At 44.5% G+C, this 15,286-nt stretch overlaps 1 protein-coding gene across 11 annotated transcripts in view; it reads left to right on the top strand.

Moving 5' to 3' along the window:
* LOC117514813 (peripheral plasma membrane protein CASK-like) overlaps positions 1 to 14,943 on the top strand; it is a 161,509-nt gene extending 146,566 nt beyond the window's left edge. For 7 of the 11 annotated variants that reach the window (XM_034175410.1, XM_034175418.1, XM_034175437.1 and 4 more), the window contains 5 exons: positions 389 to 469; positions 2,339 to 2,419; positions 2,566 to 2,768; positions 3,026 to 3,109; positions 12,873 to 14,943. In XM_034175410.1, coding sequence (XP_034031301.1) covers positions 389 to 469; positions 2,339 to 2,419; positions 2,566 to 2,768; positions 3,026 to 3,109; positions 12,873 to 13,049 — 626 coding nt within the window. In that variant the 3' untranslated portion in view covers positions 13,050 to 14,943. The remainder of the gene's footprint in view (positions 1 to 388; positions 470 to 2,338; positions 2,420 to 2,565; positions 2,769 to 3,025; positions 3,110 to 12,872) is intronic. The other 4 variants (XM_034175423.1, XM_034175443.1, XM_034175461.1 and 1 more) reach the window with 1 other exon arrangement.
* The last annotated feature ends 343 nt before the right edge of the window (positions 14,944 to 15,286 follow it).

Consider the following 15,286-nt stretch of genomic DNA (forward strand, 5'->3'; position numbering starts at 1 on the left):
GTCTGAATGACTCCTGCATCATTATCATTTTATTAGCGCTAAGCTCACAGCTGCTTTGCCTGCTTTTGTTGGTAATGACTCAAGTATGTGAGACGAGACTTCTCTGTCTCATCACTCCAGTTTAAATAAAAAGCTCTTAGTGTTTTCTCAAAGCTTGGCACCTGTTTACACTATTGGTATTATGGAAATAATTGAGGTTTAAATATTAAATGCTCATCTAATTCAGGACCCACAGATGACTTACCATGAAAATCCATTTGTATTTGTGAACCAAAGCCTCCTCCTTAGTCTCCTTCAACAAGTCGTAGCTTGGTTCCATAAGTGGTGTCCTCATGAAGTGTGTTTTCAGCAAACTGCAGTCACTTGATGTTTCTCCTCCATCTTTCAGTCTTTGACCAATTAGACCTGGTGACATATGAGGAAGTGGTCAAACTGCCGTCATTCAAGAGGAAAACACTGGTTTTGCTTGGTAGGTTAACACACCGTTAGAGTACAGAGCAGACCTACATTCCATAGTTGGTATTTTTTATTTTTGTAATTATTTTTGTTTTTATTTGTATTTTTATTTTACCACTTTTTGCTGCCACTGCAACTGATCAGCTTTATTTAGAATGAAATCCTTTGCATTTTGGACTCCATTGATGCATGTTAATACTACACCTAATTGATTAGTTGGCCTTAGATCTGATAGTTCCCAGTTTTCAAGTTTGACATATCTACATGTTTTCTTTTAAAAGAAAAAGGGGACTGATGCAAAAGCAACTTGACCAAAGCTTAAAATGTATTTTCTGTGAAATAGTTTAAAAAAATTTGACTTCTGAATCATGAGAGAATGAACCTACCTGGGTCCAAATCTGAGAGCAACCAGACAACTAATTCTCTCAAAATTTGGCTTCAGAAATCACCAGAATCATCTCCCGGAAGGTCCTGGATTGAGCCTATTATTTTGCCGAATATTGCTATCAATGCAGTTGATCAAAAAACAAATCTGGTATCATCGTCCAGAACATTCATGCGAAAAGGCACAAATAATTTTGTTTAATTTGACTTGTAGGGGGTGCTGCAGTAATCAGTATACTTAAATTTACTGGCATTTTTTATTGATGCACATATAACTAATACCTCAGATATGTGTATTGTACAGTATGAAGATTATCCATTGAATCCCTTCTTTGCAAGAATGGACAAACTGCCATTTTTGTGATGCTACAGAATGAAAAATTAGCTCTGTATCCCATTTTTGAAATTTACTACTGTACTGTATCTACTGTATCTGGGGTGCCCAAATAGGGTGTATTCCAAATTTGAGCTTTATATCTTCATTTTTAACTGAGATAATGCCTTTTAAAAATGAAAAGAAGCTCAAAATGCATTCGCGAGTGAAAAATAGGATTGTGGGTACTCTTATTAAAACATTTATGTCTGAAAAAAACTACTTGGAATTAAGCAGAAATATTTTGCATGTGTTCATCAGACATATGTCGGTACTTGCCAAAAAAAAAAAAAAAATCACGAGAATCCGAGTCTGTGACCTGGGAGGCACCTGATGATTTCACACAGAATGACCCATACATATAGATACATCACGTTTCCATGGCAACTCTGGTTTTTCTTTCTGGCTTGGCCAGCATATCACTGCCTGCAGCTACATTTTTGTTTGGTTTAATTGCATTTGTTCTGTTCTACCTTATTATAATGTAGTCTTAAAATTCATGTTGTAAAAGTTCAGCTCTGAATGACATGGGTCATAGATTTGGAGCTGTGTTTTGTTAAAAACAAATTAATTCCTGTAATTATGTAATGTCAGGATTTTCTTTGGCTTAATCCCCTCTGTTCAGCGCGACATGCGGAGTGAAAAGCTGCGTCTTCCATGTACCAGAAACACACATTACTGGTTGAATTAAAAGTATTATTAATTAAAAGATGATATATTAAATTATTATTATTAATTAAAAGATGATATATTAAAAGATGAGTGGACACCGGACCCCCCCCACCCCCCCGGGATCGCGCACACACAAAATAAAAAATGTTCTCAGTGGCCAATAAGAACAACACTTGCACTGCTGCTCCTGCTTTAGGAAGCCAAATCCAAAGGCCAACTACTCAGTTTGGTGTGACCTCAGTCCTTTTGCAGAAGTTCAGTTTTAACATGATATTGTAATTCCCGTTTAAACCCCATCGCTTCCTCTCCCCTGGGTTTTGTGGTTTGTCAGATTGTCTGCAACCACAGGAAGCACAGGTTTGAGCTGATTCCCGGGTGTGATCACTATACCACACGCAGATGCTTTGTTCACTGTACTCACCAAATCATTCATTTACTGGAATTGTTTTTCAGGTGCTCATGGAGTCGGGAGGAGACACATCAAGAACACACTCATCACTAAACATCCTGAGCGCTTTGCCTACCCCATCCCTCGTAAGGACACACAAACACACCAGTAAATACACAGTATGTTCAAATCATGGAACAGCCGTGAAGAACGCAGCCACACACACACTTCGTATTCTTCTTTCAAATATTTACTGACCTGCATCCGCCTCTTATTCTCACACTCTGCGCAGACACGACTCGGTCTCCTAAGAAGGACGAGGAGAATGGAAAGAACTACTACTTTGTATCTCATGACCAGATGATGCAGGACATCAGCAACAACGACTACCTGGAGTATGGCAGCCATGAGGATGCCATGTATGGAACCAGATTGGAGACCATCAGGCAGATCCACGGACAGGGCATGATCGCCATCCTGGATGTGGAGCCGCAGGTAGCAAAGATGTTGTCTGGAACCCTGCTTTTCTCTATTGTGTCATCTGTTCATTCTTAAAGAGTAAATACAAATTCCAGTGAAATCAGCTTGATGAGACAAAACATCATCTTTATCAGTTATTTTCCTTTAATGGCTTAGCAACCTCTGTTTGATTTTTGATAGAATTTCAAGTATTTATTTGCAGTTTTTTGGGGGGGGTTAGTTGAACTGAAACATAGATAGCACTACAGATGTGTCTTCTTTTTCCTATTCAGGCACTAAAGATCCTCAGAACAGCAGAGTTTGCTCCCTACGTTGTATTCATCGCGGCCCCCAACTTAACCCCAACCATGACAGAGGTACAGACAACTTCCATTTTCTTTGGTGCTCACTTATATTTTCATTCACTAACTCGATCTGACCACACAGGCATGTTTTCACACCGACTGCTCAGTCTAGATTTGGGAATGATTAACCAGCAGTTTGGGCATGTAGTTCTATTTCATTCCTCCTGACCGCCAGAGGGCGGTGCTTTAGCACCTGGATAACTACATGTGCGCAGCACAGAGGTCGAGAATATATACCAACAAAGTCACACCATTGAATGTGACCTGGGTGACGTCACTGGTTGTCTTTATATACCAGACGCACCCAGCGCTCGCTTCTTTTCTACATTCTCACATTCTTAGAGGTTGAGAACGCATTTAGCTGCGTCTGCCGCTCTCGCTTGTAGCCTCGCAACCCGCCTTCGGTTGGAGCTACGTGCACTGCACACGTCCTCCAGAGGCTGCGAGACACGGCTTCACCGTTTTTTGTATTCTTTGACGGCTGTCGTGAGTACACCTTCCTAAACACCGGGTGCGCGCCTTGCCGCTGCCCTGCTGGATATTTTCCTCTGTGCACATTAGCTGTGTTGTTTCGATGAAAGCTGGCTATTTGTTTAATTGTGTCGCTAACCCCATTAACTACGTGGTAGTGTGTGTATCAGAACCAGTATAGTGTACTGTGTTGGGCTTGCCATGAGTGTTTTCCACTCCTTGAAGTACTTTGTCTGCACTGCCGCCATTTGCTAAGTTTAACAGCTCCGCTAGCAGCTAGTGTTGTCGTCGTTGCTCTAAGTGACTTAGCACTTGGGCTGTGAGTTTTTCGGCTGTGTGCATCGTGTTATTACTGTGGCTGTAAGTGTTTCACGCTCCGGGCCTTGTATTAGCTTTTACACTGTGAGTGTTTCAAGCTCCGTGCCTCGTGCCGAGTCTGCGGCTGGAGTGCTTCACGCTCCGTGCCTCGTGTCGAGTCTGCCGCTGTGAGTGCTTCACGCTCCGTGCCTCGTGTCGAGTCTGCCGCTGTGAGTGCTTCACGCTCCGTGCCTCGTGTCAAGCCGACGGCTGTGAGTGCTTCACGCTCCGTGCCTCGTGTTACTATTTACACTGCGTGTGATTCACGCTTTGTCTTTCCATTTATAACCATCAGGGCTTGCGTTAACCATCTGCACGCAGTCCACAATGTTGACAGGGCCTTTGTTGCATGGCTGTAGTACCTGTTTGGCTCCCTTGAGCCCAGATGATGGACATATGTTTTGCCCCTCCTGTCTTGGGATCGGACACCTGAGGGAAACCCTGACTGGCGATGCCTGCCTTAAATGTGCCAGCATGCCACTGGCAGAGAGATCTGCTAGACTTGCGGCATTGGAAAGTGGAATATCTAGTGCAACTTTGGCCTCCAGCCCCAGGAAGGACCCAAAGTGCCGTAAACGCCCACATGCAGGAGCCCCTTCTGCTAAGAAAGTTACTCATGACCATGCTTTGGCTGAAAAGGTCGAAACGTTGACTTCTGAGTTTGCTCAGATTAAGTCCTTGCTTCTGAATCTACAGCCTAAGGATGCAGTGACAGTTCCTGCTGTCCCTAATGAGGCTGATCAGACCAATGTAGTTACTCAGCAGGAGGACCATGTCGTGTCTATTGCTGCAACTGATTCCTTGTACATGACAAGTGATATAAACTGTGTGGAGGATGAGGATGAGAGGAGTCTTTCTCCAAGCCATTCATTAGTGGGCTCTCATACCTCCGAGGCAGAGTCCATGCCGCAAACCGGACCTGGACTATCCTTTGTCAAGCAAGCTGTTCAGTTGGCTTTATCCAGGCTTGGGGTCGACAATCCCCCTGCGGAAACCACCGCTTCAAGTGCCTTTTTCAAAGTCACTCAGAAGCCTAAGTTCAACGTTCCAGTTTCACAACCATATATCGAGGAGCTCCACCAATGTTGGGCGGACCCCAAATCATTGACCCATCTATCACAGGACTGTGTGATTCAGCGCAGTATGGTCTGAACCGTATGCCCGCCATTGACAGCATTATTGCGAACCTGGTTGTGGCTCCAGCTGATGCTGCTCGGCCGGATGCCCGCTGCCCACGTCCTCAGTGTAGGGTCACTGATGACCTCCTCACCAAAAGCTATGACATAGCTGCTCGCATCGGTTGCCTAGGCAACTCACTGTCCCATTTAGCCCTTGCCCTCTCAAAGTCTTTGAGGGAGGCAGAGGTTGATGATGCTACGCAAAGTCTTAGTGATGCCTCACTCCAAACCTTTGCTTATATGTCCAGGGAGCTTGGCAGACTGATGTCAACCCTTACCATCACTAGACGTCAGGTGTGGCTTGCGCAGTCCCCCCTTTCCGAATCCTGCAGAGGCACACTCCGTTCGCTGCCGGTTCTTCCAGGCCAAGTATTTGGACCTGTGGCCCAACAAATTTTAGAGCGTGCTGTTGAGGCTAGTAAATCTCTGCAACAGTTTGTTGACCTACACCACTCTTCCAGACCTCAGCCAGTCAGACCTGCTACAGCTTTTCACTCTACATCCAGACTTCCGCCGACTCCCAGAGCTGCACATGCTTTTGCAGTTGAGGGCCAGCTCTCCCAGCAGCCTGCCTTTCGTGAGCCTACGGGCAGACCCCCGAGAACTGAACGGTTTCGCAGAGCTTCCAGTAATCGCGCCCAGAGGTCCTCAGGGATGCGAGGCAGAGGTGGTCGGGTCTGACTGCCAATGTTTGGCCCTCAGCCGTTTTTCACGAAATCAACTCAGCCACTGGCAGGCTCAAGTTGAAGACCCATGGGTCATTTCAACCTTGTTCGAAGGTTACAGAATTCAGTTCGGATGTCGTCCTCCAAAGTTCAGTGGGGTGAGGATGACTGTTGTTTCCAACTCGGTGCAGTCTGCTGCCCTACAACGGGAGATTTTGGAACTCCTGGAGAAGGGGGCCATAGAGCCAGTTCACAGATCAGACCAGCTCAGGGGGTTCTATTCAATTTACTTCCTTGTTCCAAAGAAGGATGGCGGCTTTCGTCCTATCCTCGATCTCCGACGTCTGAATCGTTATATCAAAGTGCTGCAGTTTCACATGCTCCGCACAGTAGACGTCCTTCAAACTATCACACCAGGAGACTGGTTCACAAGTGTCGACTTAAAAGACGCCTATTTCCATGTGCCAGTGGCGCCTCATCACAGGCAGTTTCTCCGCTTTGCTTTCGAAGGTCAGGCATACCAGTTCAGGGTGCTTCCTTTCGGCCTCTCTCTTGCCCCTCGTACATTTACCAGATGTATGGCTGCAGCACTAGCCCCACTGCAAGCTCTTGGATTAAGAATCCTACCCTACTTAGACAATTGGCTTGTCTGCGCTCCGACTCAGGAGCAGGCGCACAACGACACAGCTCTTCTACTGAAGCATGTCTCTCATTTAGGACTCACAGTGAACTTTGCAAAGAGTTCTCTTGTTCCCAGTCAACAAACGACCTTCATCGGCATTGCCATCAACTCCCTGACTATGACTGCATCGCCATCCCCGCAGAGAGTGGACGATGTAATTCGTCTCGTCTCACACATTCAACGGGCTGTGACGCTGCCTTTTGGTTTGCTGCTCCAGTTGATGGGCAAATTGACTGCAGTGTCGCTAGTGGTACCTTTGGGACTTCTGTTCTTACGTCCCCTACAGGTTTGGATCAACAACCTAGGCCTCAACTCGAAGTTGCATCAGCACAGGCTTGTATGACTCTCCAACCAGTGCCTTCTGCACCTCAAACCCTGGGGGAACGTGGACTTCATCTGCAAGGGTGTCCCTCTAGGCTCTGTTCCTTCTCGCCGAGAGGTGGTTGTTACAGATGCATCACTCAAAGGTTGGGGGGCCGTGTGGAATCACAGGATGGTAAGGGGTGTCTGGAGTCCCCAGGAGAGACTCCAACACATAAACGTGCTGGAGCTTTGCGCTGTGCGACTGGCTCTCAAGCATTTCCTCTCAGCCCTGAGAGGAAGACATGTTCTTGTCCGGTCGGACAACACGTCAACAGTCTATCACATAAACCATCAGGGGGGCACCAGGTCCAATCACTCATTGGCAGAAATTCGGAAGCTTCTCTTATGGGCGTTGCCTCGCCTTCAGAGTGTCAGAGCAGTTCATCTGCCCGGTGTACAGAACAGCGCAGCGGTTTTACTCTCCAGACAGAAACCACCACCGGGAGAGTGGAGACTGAACCCGATTGTGATCCAAATGATTTGGCAGAAGTATGGTGCAGCGGAAGTGGACTTTTTCGCTTCAAGCACCTCGACACATTGCCCACAATGGTACTCCCTCTTGGAACCAGACAGCCCGCTGGGGCAGGATGCATTGGCTCACCCGTGGCCGGATTGCCTCCTTTATGCCTTCCCTCCTCTCCCGCTGCTGATGTTGACACTGCACAGGATAGATCAGAGCAGCCACAGGGTGCTGCTGGTTGCTCCATTCTGGCCTGGGAGGATTTGGTTTCCCATGATTTACAAACTCCTCGAGGAAGAACCTTGGGCTCTCCCGCAGAGGAAGGATTTGTTGTCAGACCCGGAGCATTGCCCTGTGCCTATTCTCCTCAAATATTTACAAGAACTGCTGGAGAAAGGACTTTCTGTCGCTACCTTGAAGGTTTATGTTGCTGCAATCTCTGCCCGGCACGTCTACGTTGATGGCCGGTCAGTGGGTTCACACCTCTTAGTGTGTCGTTTTTTGAAAGGTGCTCTACGTTTGCGGCCTCCAAGGCTTGCACGCGTACCTTCATGGGACTTTCCTCTAGTCCTGGAAGGTTTAAGCTTATCCCCTTTCGAACCAGTTGAAAGTGCTGATCTTAAATGGGTGTCAGTGAAGACTGCCTTTCTACTTGTCTTCGGCTAAGCGGGTGGGAGAGCTCCATGCCCTATCAGTCGCTGGGGACTGTTTGCGATGGAATTCTGACGGATCTGGGGTTACGCTGTGGCCTAATCCGTCCTTTTTACCCAAGAGAATTTCAACTTTTCATGTTAACCAGCCAGTTTCCTTGGCTGTGTATGTCCCGCATTCTGATCCAGGATTATCTGTTTCAGGTTCCCTGTGTCCTGTCCGAATGTTGAAGCAGTACATTAGTGCGACTGCCGGGATCCGGAAAATGGGTGCCCTGTTTGTGTGTTACGGTGATCACAAAAGAGGCTGTGCTGTCTCAAAGCAGCGACTCTCGCATTGGGTCGTGGATGCCATTTTACAAGTATACAGGTCCAGAGGTCTTCAGCGTCCTAAGGTTACGTGCCATTCCACCAGAGGGGTGTCCACCTCCTGGGCTGCACTGAGAGGTGTCCCTTTGAGTGATATTTGTGCTGCTGCTATGTGGGCTTCGCCCGCTATTACAGACTGAATGTGGCCGCTCCTCCTGCGGTGACTTCGGCGGTGTTGTCTGCCTCCACTCCCCACTGCTGATGCGAGGTGAGTGTGACTCTTCGTGACCTTGTTGGTATTAAGTCATCCAGGTGCTAAAGCACCGCCCTCTGGCAGTCAGGAGGAATGAAATAGAACGAGAGTTACGAATGTAACTACGGTTCTATGAATTCCGGATGACCGCCAGAGTTGCTTGTCACTCAGAGTCTTGCGAGTTCATTCCGAAAAGAAGCGAGCGCTGGGTGCGTCTGGTACATAAAGACAACCAGTGACGTCACCCAGGTCACATTCAATGGTGTGACTTTGTTGGTATATATTCTCGACCTCTGTGCTGCGCACATGTAGTTATCCAGGTGCTAAAGCACCGCCCTCTGGCGGTCATCCGGAATTCATAGAACGATCGATTTGTAGAAACTTGGCATAACAGACAAACAAGTGTCTTCTAACAAACCCTGTAAATAATCTACTGAGTAAAAAAAGTGCAGCCTGGAAAAAACTGCAGTAGACATTGAAACTAAACTAAATAACTGCATAATGCGGTGTAAGATGAGGCATTGATTTGTGCCTTTTGTGCCCCTGCCTGATGAAATACATTTTTAATCTGAAGGCAGAAGATTAAGACAAATGACGTTAAAATGTCCATTCTCTGTTTTTGTTGTGGTTTTGGGTTGTGTTGTTTGTTCACTTTCACCACATGTTTATTTTTGGCTTGCTTATTTTCATTTTCATGCAAGATTCCAAAGTGGTGCAGGAAACTGCCTGTAAGTACTAATGAAGTTGTTTAAATTCAGCCTGTGTCTTTATTGCAGAAGTGAAAGTCTTGCTTAGTCCACCTTTATTCCTCTAATCTTAATTGTGTGCTTTCTCAGTGGTATAATGTCATCCATCAATGTCTCCTTTGTCCTAATCCTGCCTCTGCTTTGTCCTAAATGTGTTAACTGATGTAGGAAAGTAGACAAACTGCAGCTAAGTTGGAAAAGTTTGAGAGCAAGAACCGGATCAGCGACCACACTGATGCAAACAAACAGCAAAAACTGAATGCAAAGACTTTTTTTCATTTTACAGTAATCCTGCTACATAGAGGCAGCTGTCATTTATTATCCAAAGGAAATGAGGGTGAAAAGCATTTAGCTAAATTCACCATGTGCCAGAGCTGTAAAGGGAACTAAGAATTTGAAGAAATTGGTGTTGCAATATGATCACCATTCTACTTTTTTCCCCCACAGATGCAGAGTTCTGATCCACACGTAATGTGATTTCAACTTAGGCTGTTTTATGCCTTAAAAAATTTTTAGACATGAAGTTACTTAGTGTGGTCTATATTGTGGCCAAGTTTTTTTTTTAAATGTGTTAATTTTTTTTTTCTCAATGATGGTGCCTTTTGCTCTGGTTGTTAAAACTCAGAATGTTCAGTGTTTGATCTCTGTGTTTCAGTAAATGTAGGAATACTGAGGACAATAACATTCTGTTTACACATCTGAGATGACACCAGTTCTTCAATCAGTTCAGGGTAGCAAGATGACAAAATGTGTTCCATACGTACTTTATATTACAATATTCATAACCAAATAAGAAGTGCACAGCCTATTAAAAAATGCTCAAAGTACACATTTGTCCAACAATGTTGCATATTGCTGAGACACCTTTCAGCCATAAACTCTACCAAAACCTGTTGTTACATCATGACTAATATATAGTAATGTATTGCTGTCTGCTGTACTGGTACAACTTGACAGCCAAAATGAACAGTAACGCTTGTCACTGTAGTGGTAAAAAGTTTTTAAGCCATGGAAAACTTCAAAACTTTACCATCTTAAACACAATAAGTGGTCCCTCCACTATAGATATCAAAATAATTACTCTTTTTGAATTTGATGACTCTATTTTTTTCTGTATTAATCGATTATTAGGCAGTATGGTGGCTTAGTGGCTAGCACTGTTGCCCTACAGAAAGAAGGTCATGGGATCAGTTCCCACCTGTGGCCTTTTTGTGTGGAGTTTGCAGGTTCTACCTGTGTTTGCATGCAGGTGAGGTGCACTGGAAACTTTAAATTGTCCGTAGGTGTGTGTGCAGGTGTGAATGTGTTTGTCTGTCTATATGTGGTCCTGTGACAGACCTCACCTCACCTCCAGCCCCCCTGCGACCCTTAATTGGAGTAAGAGGTTGAAGGTGTACAGTAGTGTTCAGAATAATAGTAGTGCTATGTGACTAAAAAGATTAATCCAGGTTTTGAGTATATTTCTTATTGTTACATGGGAAACAAGGTACAAGTAGATTCAGTAGGTTTTCACAAATCCAACAAGACCAAGCATTCATGATGTGCACACTCTTAAGGCTATGAAATTGGGCTATTAGTAAAAAAAAAAAAAAAAAGTAGAAAAGGGGGTGTTCACAATAATAGTAGCATCTGCTGTTGACGCTACAAATTCAAAACTATTATGTTCAAACTGCTTTTTTAGCAATCCAGTGAATCATTAAACTAGTATTTAGTTGTATAACCACAGTTTTCATGATTTCTTCACATCTGCGAGGCATTAATTTTGCTGGTTTGGAACCAAGATTTTGCTTGTTTACTAGTGTGCTTGGGGTCATTGTCTTGTCGTGACGTCGTGAGAGAACAGAGAAATTACAGAAGAAGTCGGTTTCAGCATTTTATCCGGATATTCCACTGTTAAAGGAGATTTTTTTAATGAAAGACGTGCGGACGGGTCCGCGCGTCGGGACGCAGCCGGCGCGGTGCGGCGGCACAGGAAAAACACCTCCGTGTTGATAACCATTTGTAAAATCCAGGCGGCTTTTGATGGCTCACTGGAGTGAGTATATGAGAATTTTTTTAACAGCTGGGCATGTTCCAACTTGTCCTTAAGGCTTCCAACAGAGGCAATCCGTCCGCACGTCTTTCATTAAAAAATCTCCTTTAACAGTGGAATATCCGGATAAAATGCTGAAACCGACTTCTTCTGAAACTTCTCTGTTCTCTCACGACGTCCTGGATCAATAGAGCCTGAAATGTGGAGGTTTTCAGCTTGAAACAGGCTGACGACGGCGCCTGAGAGCGCTGCGCGACGTCTCGCACCGTGGGAAGTCATTAAAGCGACAGTATCACCTCAAAGCTCTCATCAGCCGTTAAAATTTTCACCGAAAACCAGCTTAATTTTTCGAACCGTGTCCACTTCAATGTGCCTCACAGGTTTAGAAAAAATTTTGATCAAACAAAGCGCCAATCTCTCAGCAACTTCTCAGACAAAGGAATTCCGACGAGGGGCTGGACGACTCCTCCCACAAGGAGTGCTCAAAGGCGAATGACGTCACCGACAGGTGTGGAAAAACTCACGCATGCGCACGAGGGTTCAAGCATGTCTGATGTAAAAACATATGAATGAAATCCATATAGTTTTTGAAAAAAATAAAAAGGACCTATACTTTATTGACAGACCTCGTACATGACCCCATCCATCATTCCTTCAATACGTTGCAGTCGTCCTGTCCTCTTTCCAGAAGAGCACCCCCAGAGTATGATGTTTCCACCCCCATGCTTCATGGTTGAGATGGTTTTCTTGGGGTTGTTCTCATCCTGTAAACATGGTAAGTGGAGTTGATTCCAAAAAACTCTGTTCTGGTCTCATCTGACCACATGACCTTCTCCCATGCCTCCTCTGGATCATCCAGATGGTCACTGGTGAACATGAAACAGGCCTGGACATGTGCTGGCTTGAGCAGGGGGACCTTGCTGCCCTGCAGGATTTTAAACCATGACCGCATGTATTACTAATGTAATCTTTGTGATTGTGGTCCCAGCTCTCTTCAGGTCATTGACCAGGTCCTCCTGTGTAGTTCTGAGCTTTCTCAGAATCATCCTTACCCCACAAAGTGAGATCTTGCATGGAATCCCAGACTGAGGGAGATTGACAGTCATCTTGTGTTTCTTCCCCTTTCTAATAAATAATCATAACAGCTGTTGTCTTCTACCAGGCTGCTTGCGTGTCCTTAGACAGCTCTTTGGTCTTGCTATGGTGGACAGGTTGGAGTGTGATTGATTGATTGTGTGAACAGGTGTCTTTTATACAGGTAACAAGTTCAAACAGGTGCAGTTAATACAGGAAAAGAGTGTAGAATAAGAGGGCTTCTTAAAGAAAAATTAACAGGTCTGTGTGAGCCAGAATTCTTGTTGGTTGGTAGGTGTTCAAATACTTATTTGCAGCAGTAACATACAAATAAATTAATATAAAAAAAATCATACATTGTGATTTCCGGATTTGTTTTTTTTTTTTTTTTAGATTATGTCTCTCACAATGGACATGCACCTAAGATGAAAATTTCAGACCCCTCCATGATTTCTAAGTGGGAGAACTTGCAAAACCGCAGGGTGTTCAAATACTTATTTTCCTCACTATAAGTGTTGATTATTTCTGTCCTCAGGACGACTCCCTTGAGCGGCTCCAGAAAGAATCAGAGATGCTGCAGCAGACCTACGTGCACTACTTTGACCAGACCATCATCAACAATGAGATCGACGACACCATTCGCCTGCTGGAGGAGGCTGTGGACCTGGTGTGCACCACTCCACAGTGGGTCCCCGTCTCCTGGGTCTACTGACACACTATTACTTTTAGCTCATTAAATTACCCTGAAGATCCACTACAGACGCTAAACTTTGGTCACCTCGGCCCAAAACACACGTCTTTGTAGACGAGCTGTTGCTGACCCTGTTTTCAGCTACAGCCTGAAAGGCATATTGTTGTGTACATATATACATATATAAATACTAAAAGCTAAATGAATATGTTTCTGTCCTTACATAGCTGAAGGAAGAGAAGAGTCAATGTGGTAGATATTTTGTACTTTTCTTTTGTACTGACAGACAGGCGGTGATACCGGCAAGGCAATAGTGAGCATGACCGTCAGGCCGCCTTGTGTATGTCGACCTTTTAAGACACCTCTCTTTTCACGTCATCGTCCTCTAATCTTGCCGGCCCCTGTGACAAACAAGCCGAGCTCTGAAGCACAGTGGAAGCTGCTGTGGTGGTGACGACATGGAGGAAAAAAAAAGCACAGCGAACACGGTAGTTTCCTCCTCCATAACCCTGTGTGCCTGTGGCTTTGTTGAAGGAGCACACCACGTCCCTGTGTCGCCGTCTTAAACCCTCCCTGTAGTCTTTGTTTACATCTCAGTTTGCACAAAATGGACAAAGACATGGACTGCCATCGGTTTTAGTTTAGTCTTTCAGAAGAGGAGCAGGAACACTTGGTTTTTTTAAGGGGACTCAATTATGAAAATGCACTGGCACCCATGGCTAAAAATGGCTCTTGAACTGGAAGAAGACCAAAAAAGGAATACAAGCAACAAACTGCCTTACTAGAGCCCCAGGGAACAAGTCGCTAACACCTATGCACACCCCTGGATCCTCCCAGGCCGACCACCGCCAGAGATGTTTGTCATTTTGAGCCTTGCTCGTTCAGTTAAAAAAAAAAAAAAAAAAAAAGTGAACAATGAGGGCCTCCTGATGTAGGGCAAACCTCATCCTAGAGCAACTGTTTGGGAAATGTTAACTGTTGTCTTTACAAAAAAAAAAACTATATCTAAGGAGTATTAGTGTTTTGAAGGAGCAAAAATAACTCAACTCTTTGTGTAAATGTTTCAATGGTGCGTACGTCATACGAGTGAATTACCAAGAGCCAGTGTATATTAATCCTTAAAAGAAGCTCCGTATGTGACATAACCTCTTCACGCTTTACCAGAAGTGGTGTAACACGGCCCCACCTGCAGGAACGCAAAAGCACACAGAGCGGTTCAGTCAAAAAATACAACAAAATACAAAGCAAGCCAGAGCTGGGCTTTCTAACTCTGCAGGTGCAGCCGGTGGCACCACTTCAGCTAAAGTTTTCATTTCAAGTCCTGTGTAAATTTCCTCTGCAAAAGATAAAAGCAGCTATTCTGTATGAATTTTTTTTAAATTTCATTTTTAAGAAAATATATTTCCTTTTATGTGTTTAAACTGCTTTGTCTTCTTTGTAACGTGTGAAAGCACCTGCTAATGTGTGTGAGATAAATTTTAAGCACAGTATTATCCCAAAATGTCCTGCAGTACTGTCGTCGTGCACGATTGTGAGTCTAAAATGCCAGAAAACTGCCTTTTCAGTACTGCTTGGGATCATTGGCATTGATCAGATTTTTTTTTTTTATAACACAAAGCTTGGTTACATTATTGCTATAGAGGAAATGATGCGTGACATCACACCTGCTGAACACGTGAACGGGCTGGAGGGCAGAAAGCCACCATTGTTGAGTTGTTGTTTACCTCAAGCGTGCTATTGAAATTTGCTGTGATTAGGAGAGCGAAAATGACCTCAACTCTTCATGTACACCAGTGGTTAACACGTGTCATGCCGTAGGATATACCAACAGGAGTAAAAGGGTCAGGTGTGAAATTTACCTTTTTCCAGCAGACAGAGTGGCATCAGAGATGGATTAAAATGTATTTAATTGGCATTCTTATTTATTTTTTTTTTTAAGATCAAATAAATCAAAATGAATAAAAACCACTTTGCTAATTTGGAGAGTTTGAAGTTACCCAACTTTGCATGTGCAGTTTTGTGCCACTGTTTCTTGTCTGTGAACTTCTGGGAGGGCACAGTCATCAATTTTAAGGAGCATTTCACACACATGACCAGAGATGAAGAAGTTGTAGCCATCCAGAGATTGGTAGGCTTTCATAGATTCAGCAGTGTGAAGTCCTGAGGTTTTCACAAGGTAATTCCAAATATCACCATATTCCACACAAAGCCACATAGAAACACAACCTTTCCACAGATTGTCCTGCACTAAAAACAGA

This window comes from Thalassophryne amazonica, chromosome 1, assembly GCF_902500255.1.
Source record: "Thalassophryne amazonica chromosome 1, fThaAma1.1, whole genome shotgun sequence".
Lineage (NCBI taxonomy): Eukaryota > Metazoa > Chordata > Actinopteri > Batrachoidiformes > Batrachoididae > Thalassophryne > Thalassophryne amazonica.